The sequence below is a fragment of the Budorcas taxicolor genome, chromosome 3, assembly GCF_023091745.1.
Source record: "Budorcas taxicolor isolate Tak-1 chromosome 3, Takin1.1, whole genome shotgun sequence".
In the NCBI taxonomy this organism is placed as follows: Eukaryota; Metazoa; Chordata; class Mammalia; order Artiodactyla; family Bovidae; genus Budorcas; species Budorcas taxicolor.
Window position 1 is genome coordinate 34,843,437 of NC_068912.1, and position 22,911 is coordinate 34,866,347.

Below are 22,911 nucleotides of genomic sequence, written 5' to 3' on the forward strand. Positions count from 1 at the left end.
AAAACAGTATATAAAGTAAGCATTTCTTATAACCCAGATAGCAGTTTTCCCAGAGGTAATCACTGTTGTCAAGTATCTTACATACCCTTACATGCAATTAGAAAGGATATATATGCATAAAAGTTTTCTTGAACAGATGGCACCATACTGTACACATTGTTTTTGCACTGTACTTGCTTCTTTTCAAAGGAAAATGTTCAAGTGATACCCATATGACAGGACTTAAATTATTTCATTTAAATTTAAAGTTGCTAAAATATTTTAACAGTTCAAGAAATTTAAAACAGAAAAACTGCCAACCTTTTCTGGTGTTAACTTCATAAGCTCCATGTTTTCCATACTGTGTCGACGTCCAAACTTGGGGCGTGCACCTTTGGAAAAAAAAAGTTAATTCAAATAAACTAAGGAGCCCTTAAGACTGCAAATTTAGCATCACTATGTTCTTTAAAGTCTGCTACACAAACCCATATGGAAGGAGGAAACATGTATAAACATATATTCTTTCAAGAATAATAATTTTCCACATGAACTAAATGAATAAAACATTTTGATGTAAGGAAGTTAAGATTTTGGTTGGAAACTAACTTTGGTTACTAACATTACCCCTTAATTTAGAAAAGGCATTTCATAATAACTGGTTTTATATGATACACACAGTCTCCTAAAATCTACCCAAATGGTAGAGTAGTTTAAAAGTAAAAACATAAGGAAAGCATAAGGCCTTCAATTTTGAGGTAAGAATCAAAATAACATCCCCAATACACTTTTCTCAGTTATCTGTTTCCATTTTAAGATCTCCATTGACAATAGATTTACTGCCAGTCAGGAAAAAAGTTTAATAAAAAGATCTTCAAATACCCTTTCCAAAAAGGTATCATTAAATATGAAAAGTTTTTATAGCCAAGAAATACATGATAATACCCAGTTTAAGGAAAAAACCATGGCCAACACATTAACTCCCCCTTTTGTAACTCACCCTATAAAATCCCTCTTCCTCCATAATTTTTTATGTTTTCATTACACATGATACATCTCTAAGCAATGGAACTTGTTATATCACATTATAGAAATGGTCTTGTACTATGTGTTCTCTAACTTGCTTCCTTTGAGCAATCTCATGTTTGTGAGACTCATCCAAGTTGCTACGAGTAGTTTAGTTTTCATGTGATTTATAGGACTAAGAAAGCATATACCATTTCTATTGGTGACCGATATTTAGGTTGCTTCCAACTATTTGTTGTAAGCAATATTACTATGGAAATTCTTGGAAATACTTCATATACATGAGCAAGGCTTTGTTCTTGTTTGCATGTCAGACGTGTAACGGAGTGGAGCTGCAGGATCATACGGCTGATACATCTCCAACTCTACCAAAATGTTGCCTGACTGCTCTTTTAAATACAACTTCTACTTCTGTCAACACTGCATAAGGATTTCTATTACCTATTTGTTTCAAACTGGTATCAGGCCTTTTAATTTTCATCCACCTCATCCACCAATACTACCTCACTATGGTATTCTCTGATTAAGTGAAAGTCGCTCATTCGTGTCCAACTCTTTGCGACCTCATGGATAGTGCATGCAATTCTCCAGGCCAGAATACTGGAGTGGGTAGCCGTTCCCTTCTCCAGGGGGTCTTCCCAACCCAAGGATTAAACCCAGATCTCCCACATTGCAGGCAGATTCTTTATCAGCTGAGCCACCAGGGAAGCATTCCCTGATTAAATAGGTTAAAAAGTGAAAATCGCTCAGTCGTGTCCAACTTTTGCAACCCCATGGACTATACAGTCCATGGAATTCTCCAGGCCAGAATACTGGAGTGGTAGCCTTTCCCTTCTGGGGATCTTCCCAACCCAGGGATCGAATCCAGGTCTCCCACATTGCAGGTGGATTCTTTACCAGTTGAGCCACAAGGAAGCCCAAGAATACTGGAGCGGGTAGGCTAGCCCTTCTCCAGGGGATCTTCCTGACCCAACTGAACCAGGGTCTCCTTCACTGCAGACAGATTCTTTCCCAACTGAGCTATCAGGGAAGCCCACCTTCTCATATATTTATGGGCTATTTGTATTTCTTCTATTCATCACTTTTGCCTATCTTTTAGTTAGGCTATCTGTCTTAATTCATAGCAGTTCTTATACATTGAGGATACAAATCCTTTTTAATCATTTGTGTTGCAAATGTCCTCTCAGTTTGTGGTTTCTCTTTATGGTTCCTTTTAATGAAAGGAAGTTCTTAATTTCAGTGTCAGTCTTAATGGTTTTGTTTTTGTGTTTTGAGAAATCCTTCCCCTCTCTGATATCATGAAGATATTCTCCTTTACTTTCAGAGATAGCATACCGATTGAACAGACCAATCACTCACTGTGATATGACCTTGAGCAATTACCTCTGTATCATTCTGTTTTTCTCATTTGTAAAGAACAATGATACCTACCTTATATATCACTATGTGATGATAAATGTATCATCACTTATAGAGGGGTCAGTCAATGCCTGGTACGTAGTAAGCATTTAGCAAGTGTTGGATGGCTGATCATAATTACTGCTTTAAATCTGTTTTTCATATTTAAATCTTTGGCCCATCAAGAATTTTTATGTGATACTAATTTCCATATATGCAAAGATTAAAAAATATGGAGGCTCTATATCCTATTTGAGCTATTTGTCTCTATGCCAATAACACTGTCTTAATTAGCTTTATAATTTTTATATCTGTACAGAAAGCACTTCTTATTTCTTATTTTTCATCGGGAATGTTTTGGCTTTGAGTTCTTAGCCCATTTGACCTCACCGAGTTCCATGAAAAAACTGTCATGATTTTCTTGGCAGCACAATGAATATATATCAATTTGGGAAGAACCGACATCTTCTATAATATTTACTTTTTTGACAGGAGCAGTTCCTGACAGAAATGTGTTCAAGTTTCCCTTTATGCTGGATTTTCTCATTTTCCCTTTCAGTTTAGTTTGTTTGCTTTTGTACATTGAAGTTTCGTTATTAGGCTTACCAGGTATCATACATACATACATAAGGCTTTTTTCTCCCTGCTGAATTGAATTGTTAACCATTGTGAAGTGACTGTCTTCTTAACAAGATCTTTTGCCTTCAAAGTACATATTGTCTGTTATTAATACAGCTGTACAGCTGTACCAGCTTTTTCTTCATTAGTTTTTCCATGGTACCCTTTTTTTTTTCCAATCCTTTTACTGTCAGACTTACATATTTAGTTGGATTTTGCTCTTTTACCAATTGGATACTCCTTTCCTTTAAATGGAACATTTACATTGAATAGAATTACTGACATATTTGGATATTTGAGCTATTTTCTTCTTTATTGAGTTTACTAATATATAATATCATGTATGGATGTGAGAGTTGGACTGTGAAGAAAGCTGATCGCCGAAGAATTGATGCTTTTGAACTGTGGTGTTGGAGAAGACTCTTGAGAGTCCCTTGGACTGCAAGGAGATCCAACTAGTCCATTCTAAAGGAGACCAGTCCTGGGTGTTCTTTGGAAGGAATGATGCTAAAGCTGAAACTCCAGTACTTTGGCCACCTCATGCGAAGAGTTGACTCATTGGAAAAGACTGATGCTGGGAGGGATTGGGGGCAGGAGGAGAAGGGGACGACAGGATGAGATGGCTGGATGGCATCACTGACCCGATGAACATGAGTCTGAGTGAACTCCAGGAGTTGGTGATGGACAGGGTGGCCTGGTGTGCTGCGATTCATGGGGTCACGAAGAATCAGACACGACTGAGTGACTGAACTGAACTGAATATTAATTGATTTCCTGATATTCAGTCCACTTGAATTCCTGTTTATTTTAAATACATTGTGGGCTTGGTTTGCTAATATTTTGTTTAGAATTTTTCCATCTATGTTCATGAGTAAAAATTTGCCTGTAATTTCCCTTTCTTATATATGCTGTTCTTGTCTAGTTTGGATATCAAGGTTATACTGTTTTCAGAAAGACCAATAGTGTTCTACTTTTCCAGTTACCTATATAATTTTACAGAAGGTTGGAATCAATTTTCTTAAACATTTGGGAGATCACACTGTAAAATCCCCTTGGCCAGGTATTTTCTCAGTGGAAGGATTTTAAATAATGGACCAAATTTCTCTATGGTTTTAGGCATTAGTGATGTCATCCATTCACATTACATTCTACCATTAGATTTTTCTAGATTCAGTTTTGGTAAGCTTTTTTTTTTTTTTAAGAAATTGTCCATTTCTTCTAGGTTTTCAAATAAAACTATTCAGGATAATCTCTTTATAATGTCTGCTGCAGCTACATTATATCCCTTCTTTCTCTCTTTTTTTTTTTTTTTCCCTCAAATAATCTTGCTGTAGATTTGTTAGTCTTTAACTAAATTTTTGGGTTTTTAAAAATTCTCTTGGGCTTCCCTGGTGGCTCAGTGGTAAAGAATCCACCTGCCAAAGCAGGATACACAGGTTTGATCCCTGGTCCAGGAAGATCCCCCATGTGGCAGAGCAACTAAGCCCATGTGCCTCAACTACTGAGCCTGTGAAAACTATTGAGTCGTCGTGAAAATGACTACACTACCAAATGCAATCTACAGATTCAATGCAATCCCTATCAAATTACCAATGGCATTTTTCACAGAACTAGAACAAAACATTTTACAATTTGTATGGAAACACAAAAGACCCTGAAGAGCCAAAGCAGTCTTGAGAAAGAGCTGGAATAATCAACTTCCTGACTTCAGACTACACCACAAAGCTACAGTCATCAAGAGAGTATGCTGCTAAGTCGCTTCAGTCGTGTTTGACCCTGTGCGACCCCACAGACAGCAGCCTACCAGGTTCCTCTGTCCCTGGGATTCTCCAGGCAAGAAACTGGAGTGGGTTGCCATTTCCTTCTCCAATGTATGAGAGTGAAAAGTGAAAGTGAAGTCGTTCAGTCGTGTCCAACTCTTCAGGACCCCATGGACTATAGCCTACCAGGCTCCTCTGCCCATGGGATTTTCCAGGCAAGAGTACTGGAGTGGGTTGCCATTGCCTTCTCCATCAAGAGGGTATACAAAGACAGAAATATAGACCAATGGAACAACATAGAAAGCCCAGAGACACACCCACATACCTTATCTTTGATAAAGGAAGCAAGAATATACAATGAGGAAAAGACAGTCTCTTCAATAATTGGTGCTGGGAACACTGGACAGCTACATGTAAAAGAATGAAATTAGACACTTTCTAACACCATGCACAAAGAAAAACTCAAAATGGCTTAAAGACCTAAATGTAAGACCAGAAACTATAAAACCGTTAGAGGAAAACATAGGCAGAGCACTGTAGGACATAAATCACAGCAAGATCCTCTGACTCAACTCCTAGAATAACAGAAATAGAAGCAAAAATAAACATGTGGGACCTAATTAACAGCTTTTGCACAGCAAAGGCAACTACGGACAAGGTGAAAAGACAGCCCCCAGAATGGGAGAAAATAATAGCAAATGAAACAACTGACAAAGGATTAGTTTCCAAATATACAAGCAGCTCATGCAACGCAATACCAGAAAAACAAACAACCCAGTCAAAAAGTGGGCAAAAAACCTAAATAGACATGTAGGTGGTTTAATCGCTAAGTCGTGTCTGACCCTTGAGACTCCATGGATTGTAGCCCAGTAGGCTCCTATGTGCATGGGATTTCCCAGGCAAGAATACTGGAGTGGGTTACCGTTTCCTCCTCCAGGGGATGGAACCTGGGTCTCCAGCACTGCAGGTGGAGACACCATCTGAGCCACAGGGAAGCCTTTAGCCACTAGCCATATGTGGCTTTTAAAACTTTAAATAGTATTTAAAAATTCACTTCTTTTTGCACCAGCTACATTTCAAGTGCTCAACAGCTACATATGGCTAGAGGCTATTCTAGTGGACAGCACAGATACAGAACATTTTAATCTTCACAGAAAGTTCTATTAGCATGGATCTAGAGTGTAGGATAAGAGGGAAAAGGATAACATTAGGAAGGAAGGAAGGATATAATAGGCAGAAAATAGAAAAGGAGAGAGGGAAGAGAAAAGGTCAGCAACCAAACCCCAGGCACCACAGATGTCAAGGATGGAAAGGTGAGAAAGAGAGGAGAGTTATGAAGATGGGTGGTCAAGTGAGGTGGAGGCAAACCAGAGAGAAGTTAAGCCTGGAGGCCAAATGAATGAAGCATTTGAAGAGGCAATGATCAGCTGTAGGAAATACTGCTGAGAAATCAAATAAGCTGACATCTAAAACTGACCATTGTATTTGGTAAAATGGAGGTCTCTGGTACCTTGAAAAGGTCTTAGTGTCATCATGGGGCCAAAGTCAAGAGTCCAGTGACTCTGAGTAAGACTCCAGTGGGTTGAAGGGAGAAGGGAGGAGAATATGACAAGGAACAGTGATATTATTTTCAAGTTTTGTCATAGAGGGGAACAAAGGAATTGATCTATAGCTAGAGGGATCCATGAGGACACGTGATCATTTGTTAAAATATGAGAAGCTATTACAACTTAACCTACTTGAAAATTAAACACAGGAAAACCTTTTAGTCCATTATTCAATTACAAAGTACACGGTTGAGTTTACCATACTGTTCATGCTTCACTATCATTTTTCAACTAAATGTTCTTTCAAAGTCTTAATCAGGTAACTAGCCACTGATTCTTTCTTTTCCTTCTTGCTTTTCTTTGTATGGGTTAGAGGAGGATACTGCAAAGATAAAAGCTAGATTTTTCACTGACTTTCAAGTTCAAAACATGTCTGTGTCAGTAATTTTTTTCAGACTGAGAATTTTTAAAGCCTAAGCTGAATATTTAATGGAAGTCACATAAAATTACATATAAATGGTATTCAAAACTGTGATTCTAATCTTGTTAATTTTATTTTTTTAATCAAAAGGGTTTTTTCCCACTTAGAAACAGTAGCATATTTTTTCCTGTGACAACATCAAAACCAAATCAGCATCTAAAGAAAATTTCTAGGTTTTCTGAATTAAAAAAAAAAAATCCTAGGAGATTTTCCCTTAGAAACGAAATAAGGGGAAAAAACTTAAACAAATGTTAAATATGTAAAGACATTAAAATTTAAAAGGTTAAATAGGTAAAATTTTTAATTTTTGTTTCAAGTTTATAAATTTTTGAACCAGCCTACAGATACAGAATTTAAATGTATTTTTACAAAAAAACTATACCTTCACCATATTCATGATAAATGCTATAAAATAGGGTAGATTGATAAATTAATGGGACAGTGGTAAAGCAAAAGGGTATTAAAAGTTCCTATGTTATATATCTTTCTGGATATGGTAAACTTGAGATAAGTAATTTAAATATGAATCTTAAGGATAAAGAAATTGGGTTTTGAAGACCTAACACTTACCATGCAAACTGTTATCGATTTCAATATTTTCCGATATCATTGAATTGTTTGTGCTGTAGCTCAGACCAAGAACCATTTGAAGGTCTGAGAGATTCAGTCGTGCTGTAAGCTCACCACTTCTATCTCCAACCTACAACCACAAGCATTTATTTATATATTTAGAGTAGTATTCAAAGTAAAGAATGGTGAAGATTAGTTGAAAATATTGTGAACCGAAAACTGGAAGAAAATACGGAGAAATGAAAATAGTTATTTTAGAATTATAATACTATGAATGAAATGGTTTTTTCCATTACTACTATTTTAAAGAAGAAAGAAAAGGAAAGTTTCTAAACTATGGCAGTAGGGCTGATGAATATATTTTATCAACTGTCCTCTAAATATTAGACTGCTCTCAATCTCTGTGATCAACTAAATAATAATGTAGGTTATTCTGTGACATGTTAACTTGGCATCGCATGAACAGAATTTCCTTATAATATTTATTTCCATACTGTAGTAACAGTATTAAACCAGCACTAGACCTTATACTAGGCACTTTTATATGCTTTATCTCTAATCCTTATAACAATCTGCAAAGCAGTGATTATTCCCATTTTACAGATGAAAGAATGATGCTCAGAAAAGGTTTCCAAGCTCAAACAGCCAGCAAATGGCAGAACTGTAACAGAAACCAGTCCTTGATTCTAAAAGCCATCTTCTTCCTTTCATACCATGCTCCTTTTCCACATAGAGATGGGGGACAGTGGAGATAGGTCACTAATCCTCTCACTCCTCTATCCTACATCAAGGCCAGTGCAAACATACCTCTGATCTGTATCTTAAAATGCTTTCAGTTCTTATGCCTAGGGAACAATATATAATTAAATTTATTACTCAGCCATATAGCAGGATTCTAGAGAAATAATAGGGCTGCAGATCTGTGAATCACAATAGCACAAATAACCATTTTTTTAGTTTCATACCTCTCTTGAAATTTCCAAGTGTTTTTCAGCAAAATGCATCGCTTGGTCATGATTTCCTAGAGCTGTGTATGCATTTCCTAAGCTCCAACATGCTCTTCCTTCACCAATTCTACAAAATCATTCAAAGTTAACATACAGTTATCTGAAAGGAAGTCAATGTGAAGAATAAAATCTATAAAGTAGTAATTAAAGGTATAAAACAATTTTTTGAATTTATTTGGTCTTTCTTATAAAGAACAAACTGTCATAATACTAGAGCTATACAGTTGGTCTGCTTCAGGTTCTGCATCTGGGGATTCGACCATGATCTGAGAAACTCCTGGATATGGAGGGCCGGTTGTACCACACCATTTTACACAAGAGACTTGAGTCTCCATGGCTTTTGGTATCAACAGGGGTCCTGGAATCTTAACTACCATAGATATCAAGGGACAACTGTGTTAAAATATCCAGATAATACTAAACTCAGAGTCAAGTTTTAAAATGGAAAAGATCCTTTTTAAACATGTAGTGTATTATAAATAAAGTCCCAGGGATAGGTCTTGTAATTCAAATACCCCATTTTCTTTCTATGACAGCCTTACTGGGTAATCACTCACCACAAGGAAGACAGAACTCACTACCTCTTGAATTAGCATAGTTCATTTTAAATAAATATATAAATTCTTCACACTGAAATAAAAATCTATCCTATTTAAAGCAAATGTCAGAAACTAAAGTCCTGCACAAAAATTCTGTTTTCTCATATAGTTAAAAAAACAAAAAGAATTAGCCATCAACATTTAAAAATCAGGATATTTTATATAAAACTCAGAACTTCTCCCTTCTCTTGAAAAAAGAGGTGGCTTTGGATCCTCATTCCTGGCCTGTGACACTTAGCTGGAGTCAAATAGCAGCTGTCCCCTTAACATTAGGAGTAATATCGAATTTCACCACAATTTCCATACTGATCTAGTCAGGAGGACCTTTGCAGGCATGTGAATTTGTGACCTATTTACTGATCTTGGTTCAAGATTATATGGAACCAGTCAAATCCTCTAATATGTGCTAGCCCTTCAAAACATATGCTAGCATACAGAGAATGCTACTGAAACAGAGAAGATACCTTATAAAGAAATTAAAAAGAAAGCAAACCAAAAAAGAAACTTAAAGGAAAAATTCTAGGGATTCAACAATATATCTATATTTTATCATAACAACAATAAAAAGGTGTAGAACTTACCTATCATTAAGCTCTTGAGCAATTGTTAAGTGCTTCAGATGATAATCAATGGCCTTCTCATAGTCTTGAAGTAAAGTATATGTGTTTCCAAGACTGTAGCACGACTGTGCTTCTATAGCTCTGTCTTTAAGCTGGCGAGCCAATAGTAGAGTCTTTCTGAAAAAACAAATTAATTCTTACATAAAGATCATTTTTATTATTGGCTATAGTAAACATATAATAAAACTCACTTTTCCTCCTGCCTTTAAAGTAAATCTACTTTAGGGCCTAATATCCCATACTTTCTCCACTACTTCTAGGTAAAATGAAAAGACGTCCTTGAAACACATAAAACAAATCCAGACTTTTAGAATAAATATAAGAGTCCTATTAATTCCCCAGATAAAAGAAGAATTGATCCATGAGATCAAGTGCCTCTAAAGATTAACAGTATTTTTAACATTTAAAAAACCTTTCCCTGTTGCCAAAGAATTGATGCTTTTGAACGGTGGTGTTGGAGAAGACTCTTGAGAGTCTCTTGGACTGCAAGGAGATCCAACCAGTCCATCCTAAAGAAAATCAGTCCTGAATATTCATTGGAAGGACTAGTGTTGAAGCTGAAACTCCAATACTTTGGCCACCTGATGTGAAGAGCTGTCTCAACTGAAAAGACCCTGATGCTGGAAAAGACTGAAGGCCCGAGTAGAAGGGGACAACAGAGGATGAGATGGTTGGATGGCATCACCGACTTAATGGAAACGAGTTTGAGTAAACTCCGGGCCTGGCATGCTGCAGTCCATGGGGTCACAAAGAGTCGGACACAACTGAGCGACTGAACTGAACTTCCCTGTTGCAGTGCAATAACATTAAGTCAGTTTGTCTACATACATCATACTGTTGCCTTTACATTTTGTCAAAACTGAAAATACTTAATGTAAATTGCTCTGTATAGGCCATAAGTCACCAATTCATGAAAAATATGAAATGCCACATTTAAATATTAACCAAACTCTACCTTGTGGAATCACCAATGAGAAGCCAGTGCAGTAGTTAAGAGCATGGGCCCTAGAGCCAGGCTGACTGGGTTCAAACCCCAGCTTTGTGAGTTAGTACATCTGTAACTGGGACAAGTCACTCACCCTCTCTCTGCACTAGTTTCCTCGTATGTAAAAAATAGGTTTTGTTAGGATTAAATGAATTAGTATATATAATGTGCTTAGCATAGCATCTTGCTCCCAGCAGAAGCTAATAAACGTTAGTGTTTTGTTATTATTATCATCAGTGCTTCAATCTACAGATGCTTTTGGAGCCAATAATATAAATGACTCTTTCCTATAATTTCTGCCAAACAGTATAAATACTTCGTATCATTATAACTATATGAAAAATAAGTATATGATAATGTGATAGTTCTATTAAGCAAACGAACCTGAAATTATGTATTTAATGATGATACTTTCAAATTTGTCACCCAGCGAGGCTACACACTTACTTGAACATTGCCTGTCCTTGCAAACATTTTTGGAAGACTTTTGGAATTGTCTTCTGATCCTGTGACACAATCCTTTCTGGCATACTGTTATCCTTTGAGAATACAGTTAATATGAAAATGGTTGGAAGTCTTTCTATAACCAAACTCTGTTACTAAAGTAGGTTTACCAACTACTGTTTCTATCCTTTCTATTAAAGACCTATAATATTAAGATAGTGTGGCTCTGAAAACAATTCCAAAGAAGAGTTCCAAAAATATTTTTAACCAGTATTTTTGTAACATGTATGAAGTTCTGGGTTCTCTTTGCTTGTGGGTGTGTGGGGCAGGAGTAAGTTTCATTACTTTATACTCATGCTTCTTTAGTCAAACAGCCACCATTTCTACTTTATTACCGAACTTTTCAGCATTTAATACAAATACATCATTTGTTAAGACTTTTCTACGTCTTTTGGATTTAAAATATAAGAAACTTTTATATTTAAAATCAAAATATACACTCCTTGTATAGTGATGTATTTTATTTAGAAGGTTATTTCACATCTAACTGGTCAACCAACAAATACCAACCATTAGTTGAAGTTTAAATGGGATGACATTCTAGTTTTTAACATGGACCTAAAGCAATTTTACTTTTTTTTTTTTAGATAAACTTTCCAGATCTCTCTCACGTTAGACTTTTTAACAAAATATAAATCAGTCATTGTGTCTTTGGTTCAGTCATATTGGCTTCTGCCTAAGGCCTGTATGGACCTTCAATTCCCACTAATTAGAGAAAACACCAAACAATCTAGAAAGCAAAGATCAGGCAAAATGAAGCAGTCCAAACTTTGCTATCATATATGTTTCAAGCCTACCAATAGCTTAAAAAGACTCTGTCTCAGCAGAAGCTGGCAGTGCTACTCAAGTGAACAGGGCCTCAGCTTATAGAGAGAACCAAAGATAGGCAGAGAGGGTGGGAGAAGTACTCGAGAAGATGTTAGGATGAGATGGGGGAAATTCAGCAATTGCTAGAGGAAACTAGGGCATCTGTTTGTTACCAGGATTCATGTGGCCTCTGCAAACCCATAACTGGTGGTGGGGGAGCATGTAAATATATACACCATACATGCTGAACCAGTGTAAAAGACTTTACATGTTTAGAATGTCACTGAAAACAGTTTTAAAGATAAAAACTAATAAAAATATAAAGGGGCTATGCTGCTGCTACTGTTAACAATAATACGTATCAAGCACTGTGTGCCAAGTACTGTGCTAAGTAAGTGCTTAATGTATTCTTTCATTCAGTCCTCATAACAATCCCCAGAGCAAAGTACTGATATCTTTGATTACAGATGAGAAGACTGAGACTTACAGAGCCAAAGGTCCTGCTGCTTAAATGCACCAAAAAAGTTATAAACCCAAAGCCTATGATTTATTGGACTGCATAACTAACCATTTTACATTGATCTACAGAAATATTAGACTAACTTGTAGTATTCAGAGGCAGTTTCAAATTCACCAAGAAAAATATACGCATTTCCAAGGTTGCTGTATGCTCTTCTTTCAGCTGCTTTATCTCCAAATTCTTTTGCAATAAGGAGACGCTGAAACAGAAAGTTTTGATTAGACAAAACTAAAGAAAATCTGAAAGCTGTTCAAAACACTAATGAGGAAAATGTTCTGTCTCCAAAGCCTTACCGTACCTGTTCATGAGCTATAACTGCATCCCTGAAGTTGCCAAGGAGGTAATGTGTGTTTCCAAGATTTCCAAAGGCACGTCCTTGGGCTGCTCGGTCACCCAAAGCAGTCACTAGTGATAGGTTTTCCCTAAGTGATAACAAAGAGTTTTTAGAAAACAAACAAACAAACAAACAAGAACCATTTATTGATTTTTATTTACAAATCGAATTCTTTTATTATTTTTTTTTTACGGGCGGGAGTAGTCTGAATTGGGTTATAAGGCCCCCACGCAGGGTACCTCACCTCAGCCGTAGAACTCACTTCGCTGGTGGTGAGTCTGTTCCAAATTCCAGCTAAGGAGGCATCTGCCAGGCCCCTCTGCAAGGGCAAGGTCCATAGCATCTCCCGCCCAGTCTGCCCTCACACGGAGCCCTGTTCTCTGGGAACTTACCTCCCGGAAGCTCAAGGAAGGCCCCGTTAGGGCCGCTCTATGGCCCTAGTCTCAGACCTTCCCAAGGGACATGGGATAGAGTGACTAAGTGCACTCGGCTCCTAGCCCTACTGATGAGCTTCCCTACAAATTGAATTCTTTATAGGAAAAAAAAAATGTAAATAGCTTACAGCCATAATGTGCCAGATTTTAATGATATGTCTATGCTGGAGGGTGGTTACAGGAAATAACTGGGAATATTTTACTCAACCATTCAGGTAGGTTTCTTCTCAGAGTCCAGGACAGAGTAATCTTAGAACCTATACAGCTAAGAAGTTCTATGAAAGTCTGTTGATAAAAGACTCTGAATAACCTAAGACTCACTACTGGTATTTCTTATTTGTGCCACTAAGTGGCACTGGTCTGCAGTTTAAATGAAAGTTTTCCTGGGTAGGGAGGAGATTACTACTAATAGAACACTGTAACATTTTAGCAGCAACTTGATGGTTTATTTTACTTACTGGTCTATGATTTTAAAATGTCTGCTAAACTTAAAAACTTTACTACTGTCTGAGGTGGACCACATGACTGCATCAGGGCTACTCACTCATAATAATCCACGGCTGCCTGCAGAGCATTTCTTACTTCTTCTGGAAATTCTCCTACATCCTGAGGACCAGGGCAGCCAAAACTTTTCCCTTTGGCATGATACACATTTCCAAGGTTGTAAAGTGCTCTTGCTTCTCCCACCTAGACGAAGATATCAGCAGTTTACATTTTGAAATCAGAGGCCAGTATTACAATGCTTATCATATATACTTATTTGTAACATCCTTGATATTATGGTCAAGAGAAAAAAATGTTTACATCAGCCATCCATACAGAACCACAAAACATATGACCATGTATGAAAGAAGGACCTCTTACGATTTCTTTTTCTCATCTATTAAAAATTTTTTTGTTTCTCTTCTTTCATTTTTCTATACTTTCTTTTTAGTATTAACTTTTAGATAAACTACAGAATAATTAAATAGGATTAAAACACAAACCAATTTCAATGAAAACATTTGGCCTGCCATCTAAGGTTTCCTCATTACCTTGTCATTAAGCTCTCTGGAAATATCCAGGTGTCGCTGACAACAAACTATAGCTTCATCAAAATTCCCAAGAACTTTTAAAGTATTTCCCAGATTACCACTAGCTTTAGCTTCCCCCAACTGGTCTCCAATAGTCCTGGGGTTTAAAGAAAAGAAAACAATGTGTTAAAATATAAAGCAGCCAGAATACAGTTTTCCCTAGAGAACAGTTGACATGCTTAAGGTAAGAAAGACTCATTATTCTTAAAACCCACTTTAAATAAAAATTTTAAACTTACATTTCTGTATTTAAATATAATTTTCATTCACTTAATTAAACTCTAACATCATTTCACCACTATTCATTTACTTAATTAAACTGTGTTCAGCCTAAAGATTAGTTTTTAAATGGAATGCTAATGAATTAAAACTCATTAAATGTACTATTCATTTTTTTAATTGAATGAAAATGTTTCTTAAAGTGACAGTTAATTTAGGGATGAAGTATGAAAAAGCTTAAATTAATTACCTTGCAAGAGTTAAATCATGATGATGGTATTCTAGTGCTTTGGCATAATCATGCAAATAGAAATAAGCATTGCCCAGCTGGCTGTAAATAGCGCTAAGAGTTTTTAAGTCTTCAGTTCCGACTTGAACTGCAGCTTCAAAGAATGACACACCAGCACGGCAGTCTCCAGATTTACACAGACGCTCCCCTTCCAAGGCCAGTTCAAGGCAAGAGGCTTCCATTCTATAAAATTACATAGGACAGACATTTACAACATTACATTACAACTGCATCACAGTGTCTTTAACTTCCAACAATATAATTTCAATGCGGACTGTGGCAATTCTTGCTTACAACAGTTGTCTCTACAACTGAAGTATATACACACTATTGATAAAACAGTAAACTTTATAGTAAAAGCTAATCTGCCTATTCAAATGTCTCTCAACCACAAAGGTCTTTTTTTGGCAGGAAGTAGGGTTTATTGGTGGGCCTGAGTGAGGAGGGGACAGCACCAGGGCTCTCATGAGTGCGGGGCCCGCCATCTATTCAGAGAGCTGCGATCAGGGGTGCACTTGGCCTCACAGCCATCTGGGATAAGCCACTTTCCTGCCACTGTGTTTTCAAGTTCATCGACACTAAACTTAGTAGATCCCCACTCCTGGGGAGATGATCTTCCGGTGGCCAGAGAACTTGAATTTGGCCCCGCAGAGAGCCTCAGTCACATGCTCCTTGTTCTGTAGCTTGGTGCAGATGGATGTTATGACTTGGCCAACATGGACCGTGGCCACTGCGCCCTGGGGCTTTCCAAAGGCACTCTGCATACCTGTCTGGAGCCAAGACTGGGGACAGCAAGCCAGTCATGAGTGTCCACTAGAAAGGGGTGTCTCCAAGGTCCCTTAGGACAACCTGGAGAGCAACAGGCTGCATATACTACCGAGGAGGGTGCTGATGCAGCCACTGCACACTGGGCCCCCATGGGGAAAAGAACACAAGACGTCTTTTTTTATAGGATAGCCAAACATCTCTATATGGAGCTGATGAAATAAAATTCACATTTTATGGCAAGAGGAGGAAGACTTCTTCTGCTCGTTTGGCCTCCTTCCTCCCCTTTGTGTGTGTTGCACATCTGCATTAACCAGACCTCCTTAGAGATAAGATTCCTTCTCAGTCTCATCAGGGGTCACAACGATCCCTTAGGAGGTCTTGTAAGGAGCCACAGTGATCACATTACACATTTCTTGCTTTGTACAGGTAGATGTGGATTGTGAAAAATGTCAGTAATATGTCGTCTAATGTACAGTGCTTGGACCTCAAAGGGGCAGAACAATTCTCCGAGCTTTCTGAGAGGTGTTCCCAGGTTATAATCCTCAATTTGGCTTGAATAAAATATTTCATTTCTTTCTTAGACCCATGGATTAGTTTTTTTTTGTCAACAGAGCTCATTCTAATTGGCTCACCCAGAGCAACCTGTTTTACCAATGAGAGAATCTAAAATAGTGTTTCCTAAACTGTTCTGAGTTATGGCAGACTAACGGACTTTCTGGGAGTTTGGGGAGAAAAGGAATGCCTGTGGGAGGAGAAGTCCTTTAAGTAATACTCTTCTCTATCCAGGTATGCAGGTGATCTACTCAGCCCCTCCAACCACACATCTCTACATCATACTCAGGTGAACTCATATGCGTGCAAGCATGCGTGCGCACACACACACACACACACACACACACACACACACACACTCCTTCCTTGTCTTACCACCACAGGATCACCTATACTGTAGAAAAATAGAAGAGCAAAATATCTTCAGGTACAAGGTACATTTCCATGAAAGAAGTGTTAAGAAACCTTATGTTAGAAAGCAATGATTTAAAGATTTGCAGAATTCTAATTCTCAAAGTCTGTCACTAAATTTTAAAAGTCAGAAGAATTAAGTTACTATAAATATATCTAAGAGAAAAAACGCCAATACTTGTAATTCTAATCCTACACTTTAGTAGGTGCTCTTCACCAAAGTTGCCATGGTGGGTCTTCAACATTTTCATGATTTCTGCCATGTCTATGTACCACATAATCATTCACTTAAATGTATTTCTGTATTTGGCAAATTCCTTTCAATTGGCATGTACCATTAACTGGCTTCTCTGGTGGCTCAGACAGTAAAGAATCTGCCTGCAACGTGGGACAGCTGGGTTCAGTCCCTGGGTTGGGAAGATCCCCTAGAGGAGGGCATGGCAACCCACTCCAGTATTCTTGCCTGGAGAATCCCCATGGACAGAGGGACCTGGTGGGTTGCAGTCCATGGGGTTGCAAAGAGTCGGACATGACTCAGTGACTAAGCATAGCACATTAAAAAAAAAAAAAAAATCTAGCTTCATCCTGCTACAGGATGAAGCAGGATCCATGAAATTGAGCTTGATGTGATACTCACTTTTCTAATGCACATCAAAACAAATATGTAACTATTAAGACAGGGTGCTCAGGGCTGGTGCACTGGGATGACCCTGAGGGATGGGATGGGGAGGGAGGTGGGTGGGAGGTTCAGGATGGGGAACACATGTACACCCATGGCTGATTCATGTGAATGTATGGCAAAAACCACCACAATAATGTAAAGTAATTAGCCTTCAATTTAAAAAAAAAAAAGTGAGTAAAATAAACTTAGGTACTACCAGTGGTATACCACCACCCTTTGGAAGACTCTGATTTAGCTCATCAAGCATTTTAATGTTTAGAGCAGCACTAAATTACTTCTTACTAGAACTGTCTTTGAGCAACTCCACAGGAGTTCTTGACCCCGACTGCACAATAGTAGAGCTCACGTGGAGCACTTGTTAAAACTCAACTCTGGGTCCCACTCTCCTGGGCATGAGGTATGCCCTCAGAATTGTTTAAAAGCTCCCAGGTAATTCCAGTGTACAAGCCAGGGTTGAGAATCACTCCTGTAACAGGAAATGTGAATTAAATCACCACTCATCCTAAACTCATTGAAATATGATGATGTTCTGTATTTTTTGTAGCAGGTCAATTAATACATTTCTTCAGGTGCTATCCTTTAGCCTATAAAATTTCAAGGATCCTTAAAGTCATAAATTAAAATGGGGTTGTAAAAGTGGAAAATAAATCAGATGAAGCTAGATGAAAAATCCAGACTAACAGAGCCAAAGGTTCAAAGCAGAATTCTCGCTCAGAATAAGTAGATAAAAGTAGTCATCTCTGAGAAATAATTTTTAAGTTTCATATCCAAGTGTCTTTTTTTTAAAAATAATTTAGCCAAAGGCTAAACTGCTTATTCACAGTTAGACTAGTGACTTCACCCTCACTTTATAAATCAAGGTAAAATAATGCAAGTTAACCTCTTTTTAATATTTTGCTTTAACATTAGAGTGGGGATGGGGTGGGGAGAGCTAAAGCACATAGAAAAATAAATTAGTTTACTAGAAATCTTAAATTGCTGTTTTATATTTCTTTATAGGTCACTTCAAATTAATAAAGCCTATTTGTCTTTTACAAGTGAAAACTTTCCTTTGTTTTTGAATATGAAAGAATTCATAAAAGAAAAAAGATTACTTTTGTTTAAGGTCTTATGAGGTTACTGGTGTATCGCATGTGTGAAGAGAAACGAGTCAGCAAAAGATTAATATGTAAAAACATGGTTTTATCAAAGGGTTCTTTTGCCAGATGCAGTACTTGAGCTAGTTATCTTTATTTGTCTAAATACGGAAACCACTGAACTTCTAAGAATTACCATGGGGGAAAAATTGGAAAAGACATTTTTACACATAAAATACATTACTGTTTCTATTAACAAATTTTAAGCATAATACCAATTATGGAAAAAATTATATGTTGAGCAATTTCACCACTAGGAGTTTATTTTAAAGCTACATCAATACAAATTTCAAAGGATGGTAACAGAAGCAAAAAACCACAGTTTAAACGCCCATCAATAGAGTACTGGTTTAAAAAATTACATGCCACCATATGACAGAATACTAGTGATGGCACATGGCTTCACCAAGGGAGAGAGAAACTGTCGTCACCTGCGGAACCATCAATCCAGGATGATTAGGTTGCTGGCCAGGAAATTAACAAAAAACAAGGCTATTGAAACAAATTTATTTTTAAAGCGGGACAAAAAAATTCACATAAAAATTTCTCTGCCATTTGAGCCACTACCTCGTGCATTGTGTATCTGCATCATACATTAACTGGATCCCCTTAGAAGACACAGGAATTCCGACTTGCCCCTCCCCCGACCAGAAGGCAAATACTCCTGGAGCTAGCACAGAACTCCTTAAGAGAAAACATTTTTCTCAGTCCTGTAAGGGGTCACAATAATCCACTACTCACCTTGTTGGGTGATGTAAACTGTCAACATGCTACTTTGATGTAAAACTCTCCCTGTCTCAAAAACTTGTATGACTGTGCCTTGACTTCTCAGGCAGAGTAGTCCTTAAAGCTGTCTGAAAGACTGTCTCCAGAGTTATAATCCTCCAGTTAGCACAAATAATTTCCCTTTCCTTCTAAGATTGACTAATGATTAACTTTTTTGTCAGAACTGTTCATATATAGGATGTGTAAAAATTGGAAGTTAATAACAGTATATCTATATAAAACAGAGAAGCATCTTCTTCAGATAAGTATCTTCGCCACAAACATTTGATCCTCTGAACTTAAATTTACAGAACATTATAATGGAACCATCGATCCAAATGCTGTTGCACCCCATAAAACTCAACTATAAGGCTGAATGGCACCCTAAGGATTACAAATTTTTTTAAAGGTATTTTACATAATTCTCATTGCAAACAGTGATAGCTACCTGGAACCCTGCTGGCTACACTGCAGTCCTCAAAGGTGAGAATGCCCTACAGGACAATCTACCTTAGAAAATCATTTCAGTAACAAATGTTCAAAATAAAGCTCCAACTCTCTAGCTTATGAGTTTATTTTGACATATAGTATAGTTCTGATATATTTTATTGGAAGAGAAGTCAATGTTCTGGCAAAGTCTCCAACACCTCAAATTTAGCTAATTGCAAAATAGTGAAGGAAGGTTGGTTTATAAATTTTTTATAAGATCATTAAATAGTAACAGAGAAAGTAATTTCATATCCTCTCTGTCTCTATGAGAGAATAGAATTACTTCATGTTTACCAGTTGGGTTGAAAACAAAGAACATACGAAGATTAGAAGACAACTCAGGAAAATATCTCTCCATTAAAATATATCCCACATATAAAGTTTTCTTTTCATTCTTCCTAATGGCCCACTGAATTATATAATCAAAAAAAAAGTACATTTCTAGTAAGTATAAAGACAGCACTACTATTTTTGACTGAAATGTTTACATTTTTGTCAACAGATTGAACATTACAGCTTTAAATCTTCATCTTCTATACAATCTCACATCATTTCAACTTATTTTAACTTTTATGTTTTATTATTTTTTACTTTTCTCCTACAACTTGATTTTTTTCTTTACTTCCTTCTTTTTGGTTTCTTGTGTTTACAGTATATCAATGAAAGCAAAAGAAGATTAAAATCTTGATGCTACATTAAAAAAATTAATAACCAGTTCCATCAAAATCTGACTTCCCGTCAAAGGCTTATATACTAATTAAGAATGAATGATGGGATTCAGGACTTAAGATCAAAGCAAGAGTGCCCTGCACCTTCTCACTGCGCTGTCTCCTGTGGCTGTCGACTGGCCCACTGTGGCCCCTAGTTCCACCTTCTGTGTGTTTTAATTGGGCAGAGGTCCTTTTATCACCAGTCCTAGCTGCCATAAACAATTTTCATCTATCCAGTCTACCACATATATCTAGTTATTCTAGTTTACTTTGTCAGAGGGAAAGTGCAAAACTATCTTGCATTAAATTTAAATTCTGATCGGTAACTTGGTTTTAAAAGTGATTATTCTATACATTATAATAAATTTCATCCTCAAAATGATGCTGTGAGATGGGTATTATTATAGAAGGGGAAAATGATGCTCAGTGTCCTGCTTAAGATCATACGATGGCAAAGCTGAGAGGTGAAATCCTGTCTTTGTCTCTAAATCCAGTGTTCTATCCACCACTCCACATTACCTCAAACTATTCTTCAGAAAGAACATTATTAATAACTATGTTTACCTAGCAAAATTGAAAAATTCAATATTAAAACTGCATTCCTTCACAACTTAATTGCAATAGCCTAATTTTTATATTAAAGTATTGAAATGTTTTTCTTCAAAGTAACAAGTATAAACAAGGAAATTTCTTTGTTTACTTATATTTTTTACTTATATAATTTACTTATAAATATATAAGTAAACAAAGTATAATTATATAAGTAAATAAAAATATTTACTCATATTTCTTTGTTATACTTAAACAAGTATATAACAAGCTAAACAAAGAAATATAAAACTAGAGAAATTAATATAATGAACCTGATATATCTACCTTTCTACATCAACAATTACCAATATATGATACATTATCCATATATATTTCATCTTTACTTCCACTCTCACTCTACAACTTTTGAAGTAGATTCTAGAAAACATAGAATTTCATTTGTAAATATTTTGGTATGTACCTCTAAAAGATATGGAGTCATTTTCAAAAAATACAATCACAGTACTATTATCAATCCTAAAAATTTAATGATAGTTATTTAAAATCAGTTGAACAGTTTTTAAAAGTTTAGAAACAAATCCCAATTTTCTGTCGGTCTCCATTTCTCTCTACCTTCATAAATAAGTTGCAAAATATTTCATAAAGCATTTTGATATCTCTTAGGTTTCTTAGTATCTGAAGAATTATTCCATGTCAAAATTTACAAACACATTGTGCCACAGAAACTCCTCCAGGGATAGACAAGGACCTCGATGAAAGAACCAGATGGATAAAACATTACATGCTAAGTGTTTACCAGAATAGAAAAATAACCTATACAAGGACATGACATCTAAAACAAGGGATACAAACTATTACCTGCAGTTATATACTAATCCAGTCAGTACACAGAATGCTAATTTTACAGGACTGACAAAACCAGAGATTTGTTTGGTGTAGTCTTACTAAAAATAGTTAAAAGTTTTACATTTCTTTTATAGATGAAGTCTTATATCAATATATAACCATGTTTGACCTATGCTATATCATGAAAAACAATAAATCTAAGATCTTCCTATAGGCACAGGTACAATCCACTCCTCATCAATTGTTACAATATTAAAAACATGGGAATATATACACTACCATATGTAAAACAGAGAGCCAATGGGAATTTGCTGAATAACTTAGGGAACTCAAACCTGGCCTCTGTAACAACCTAGAGGGGTGGGATGTGGTAGGAAGTGGGAAGGAAGTTCAAGAGGAAAGGGGACATAGGTATACCTATGGTTGACTCATGTTGATGTATGGCAGAAACCACCACAATATTGTAAAGCAATTATCCTTCAATTTAAAATAAATTTTTTAAAAAAGAAGTAAGCCACTCTTGAAAATATTTAGCAAGAAAGATAAACATCTTACTACCTGTCTTATTAAACATTTTCAAGAGTGAACCATCAAGTTCATTTGATGTTTACATCCAATGCAATTCAAAGGACATTCCATCAAATGTGGAGCCAGACAACAAGCTAGGCATCACGGCTGCCCAAAGGGAGCCAATAGTCAAAGTGGGGAGTGGCAAAGGAGGAGGAGACAAACACATGTAAACAGGTACACTGAATTTCAATATAGTTAGTGCTAAGAAAGAGAGATGCATAGGATATGTGAGCACAGAAAGGGCACTTAAAATATGGAGTTCAGAAACAGTTTCCAGAAGAATATTTTTGAGCTGAATTCCTAGATACTGAGTAGAATTACTAAACCAAGAAAGTAGGAAGGGCATTCAAGTCGTAGGGTGTAGCACGAGCAAGGGCACTGAGTCACGTACAGGGAACCAGAGCTCAAAGTGCAAGGTGAGGGATGGCAGGAAGTAAGGATGAAGGAACACGTAGAGGCCAGGTAACGCAAGCTCCTGTGTCCTACGTTAAGCATGGCCCCACCCTGCAGGTGACTAGAAGCCACCAAAGAGACCATGTGGAAGTTGCACGATTAACTCTGTATCTGCAGCCTGAGCCCTCCGGAGGCCAGAATAGAGAATGGAGGGAGTCTGGAAGGAAGATGATGGGGGACTGAACTTCCACACTGGTGGAGAGAAGCCAG

General features: G+C 36.9%; 1 protein-coding gene and 1 non-coding gene across 2 annotated transcripts in view; both read right to left on the reverse strand.

Annotated features, from left to right (window-relative positions):
* GPSM2 (G protein signaling modulator 2) overlaps positions 1 to 22,911 on the reverse strand; it is a 34,424-nt gene that overhangs the window by 10,208 nt on the left and 1,305 nt on the right. Inside the window, exons 2-10 of the mRNA XM_052637468.1 lie at positions 14,729 to 14,950; positions 14,221 to 14,356; positions 13,731 to 13,873; positions 12,717 to 12,840; positions 12,502 to 12,617; positions 9,564 to 9,719; positions 8,342 to 8,450; positions 7,377 to 7,506; positions 301 to 371 (exon numbers count right to left, since the gene is read on the reverse strand). Of these exons, the coding sequence (XP_052493428.1) occupies positions 301 to 371; positions 7,377 to 7,506; positions 8,342 to 8,450; positions 9,564 to 9,719; positions 12,502 to 12,617; positions 12,717 to 12,840; positions 13,731 to 13,873; positions 14,221 to 14,356; positions 14,729 to 14,950 (1,207 nt within the window). The remainder of the gene's footprint in view (positions 1 to 300; positions 372 to 7,376; positions 7,507 to 8,341; positions 8,451 to 9,563; positions 9,720 to 12,501; positions 12,618 to 12,716; positions 12,841 to 13,730; positions 13,874 to 14,220; positions 14,357 to 14,728; positions 14,951 to 22,911) is intronic.
* On the reverse strand, positions 15,589 to 15,719 carry LOC128045865 (small nucleolar RNA SNORA70). Its single transcript, XR_008199196.1, has one exon. It is a non-coding gene; the product is annotated as a small nucleolar RNA SNORA70 (small nucleolar RNA).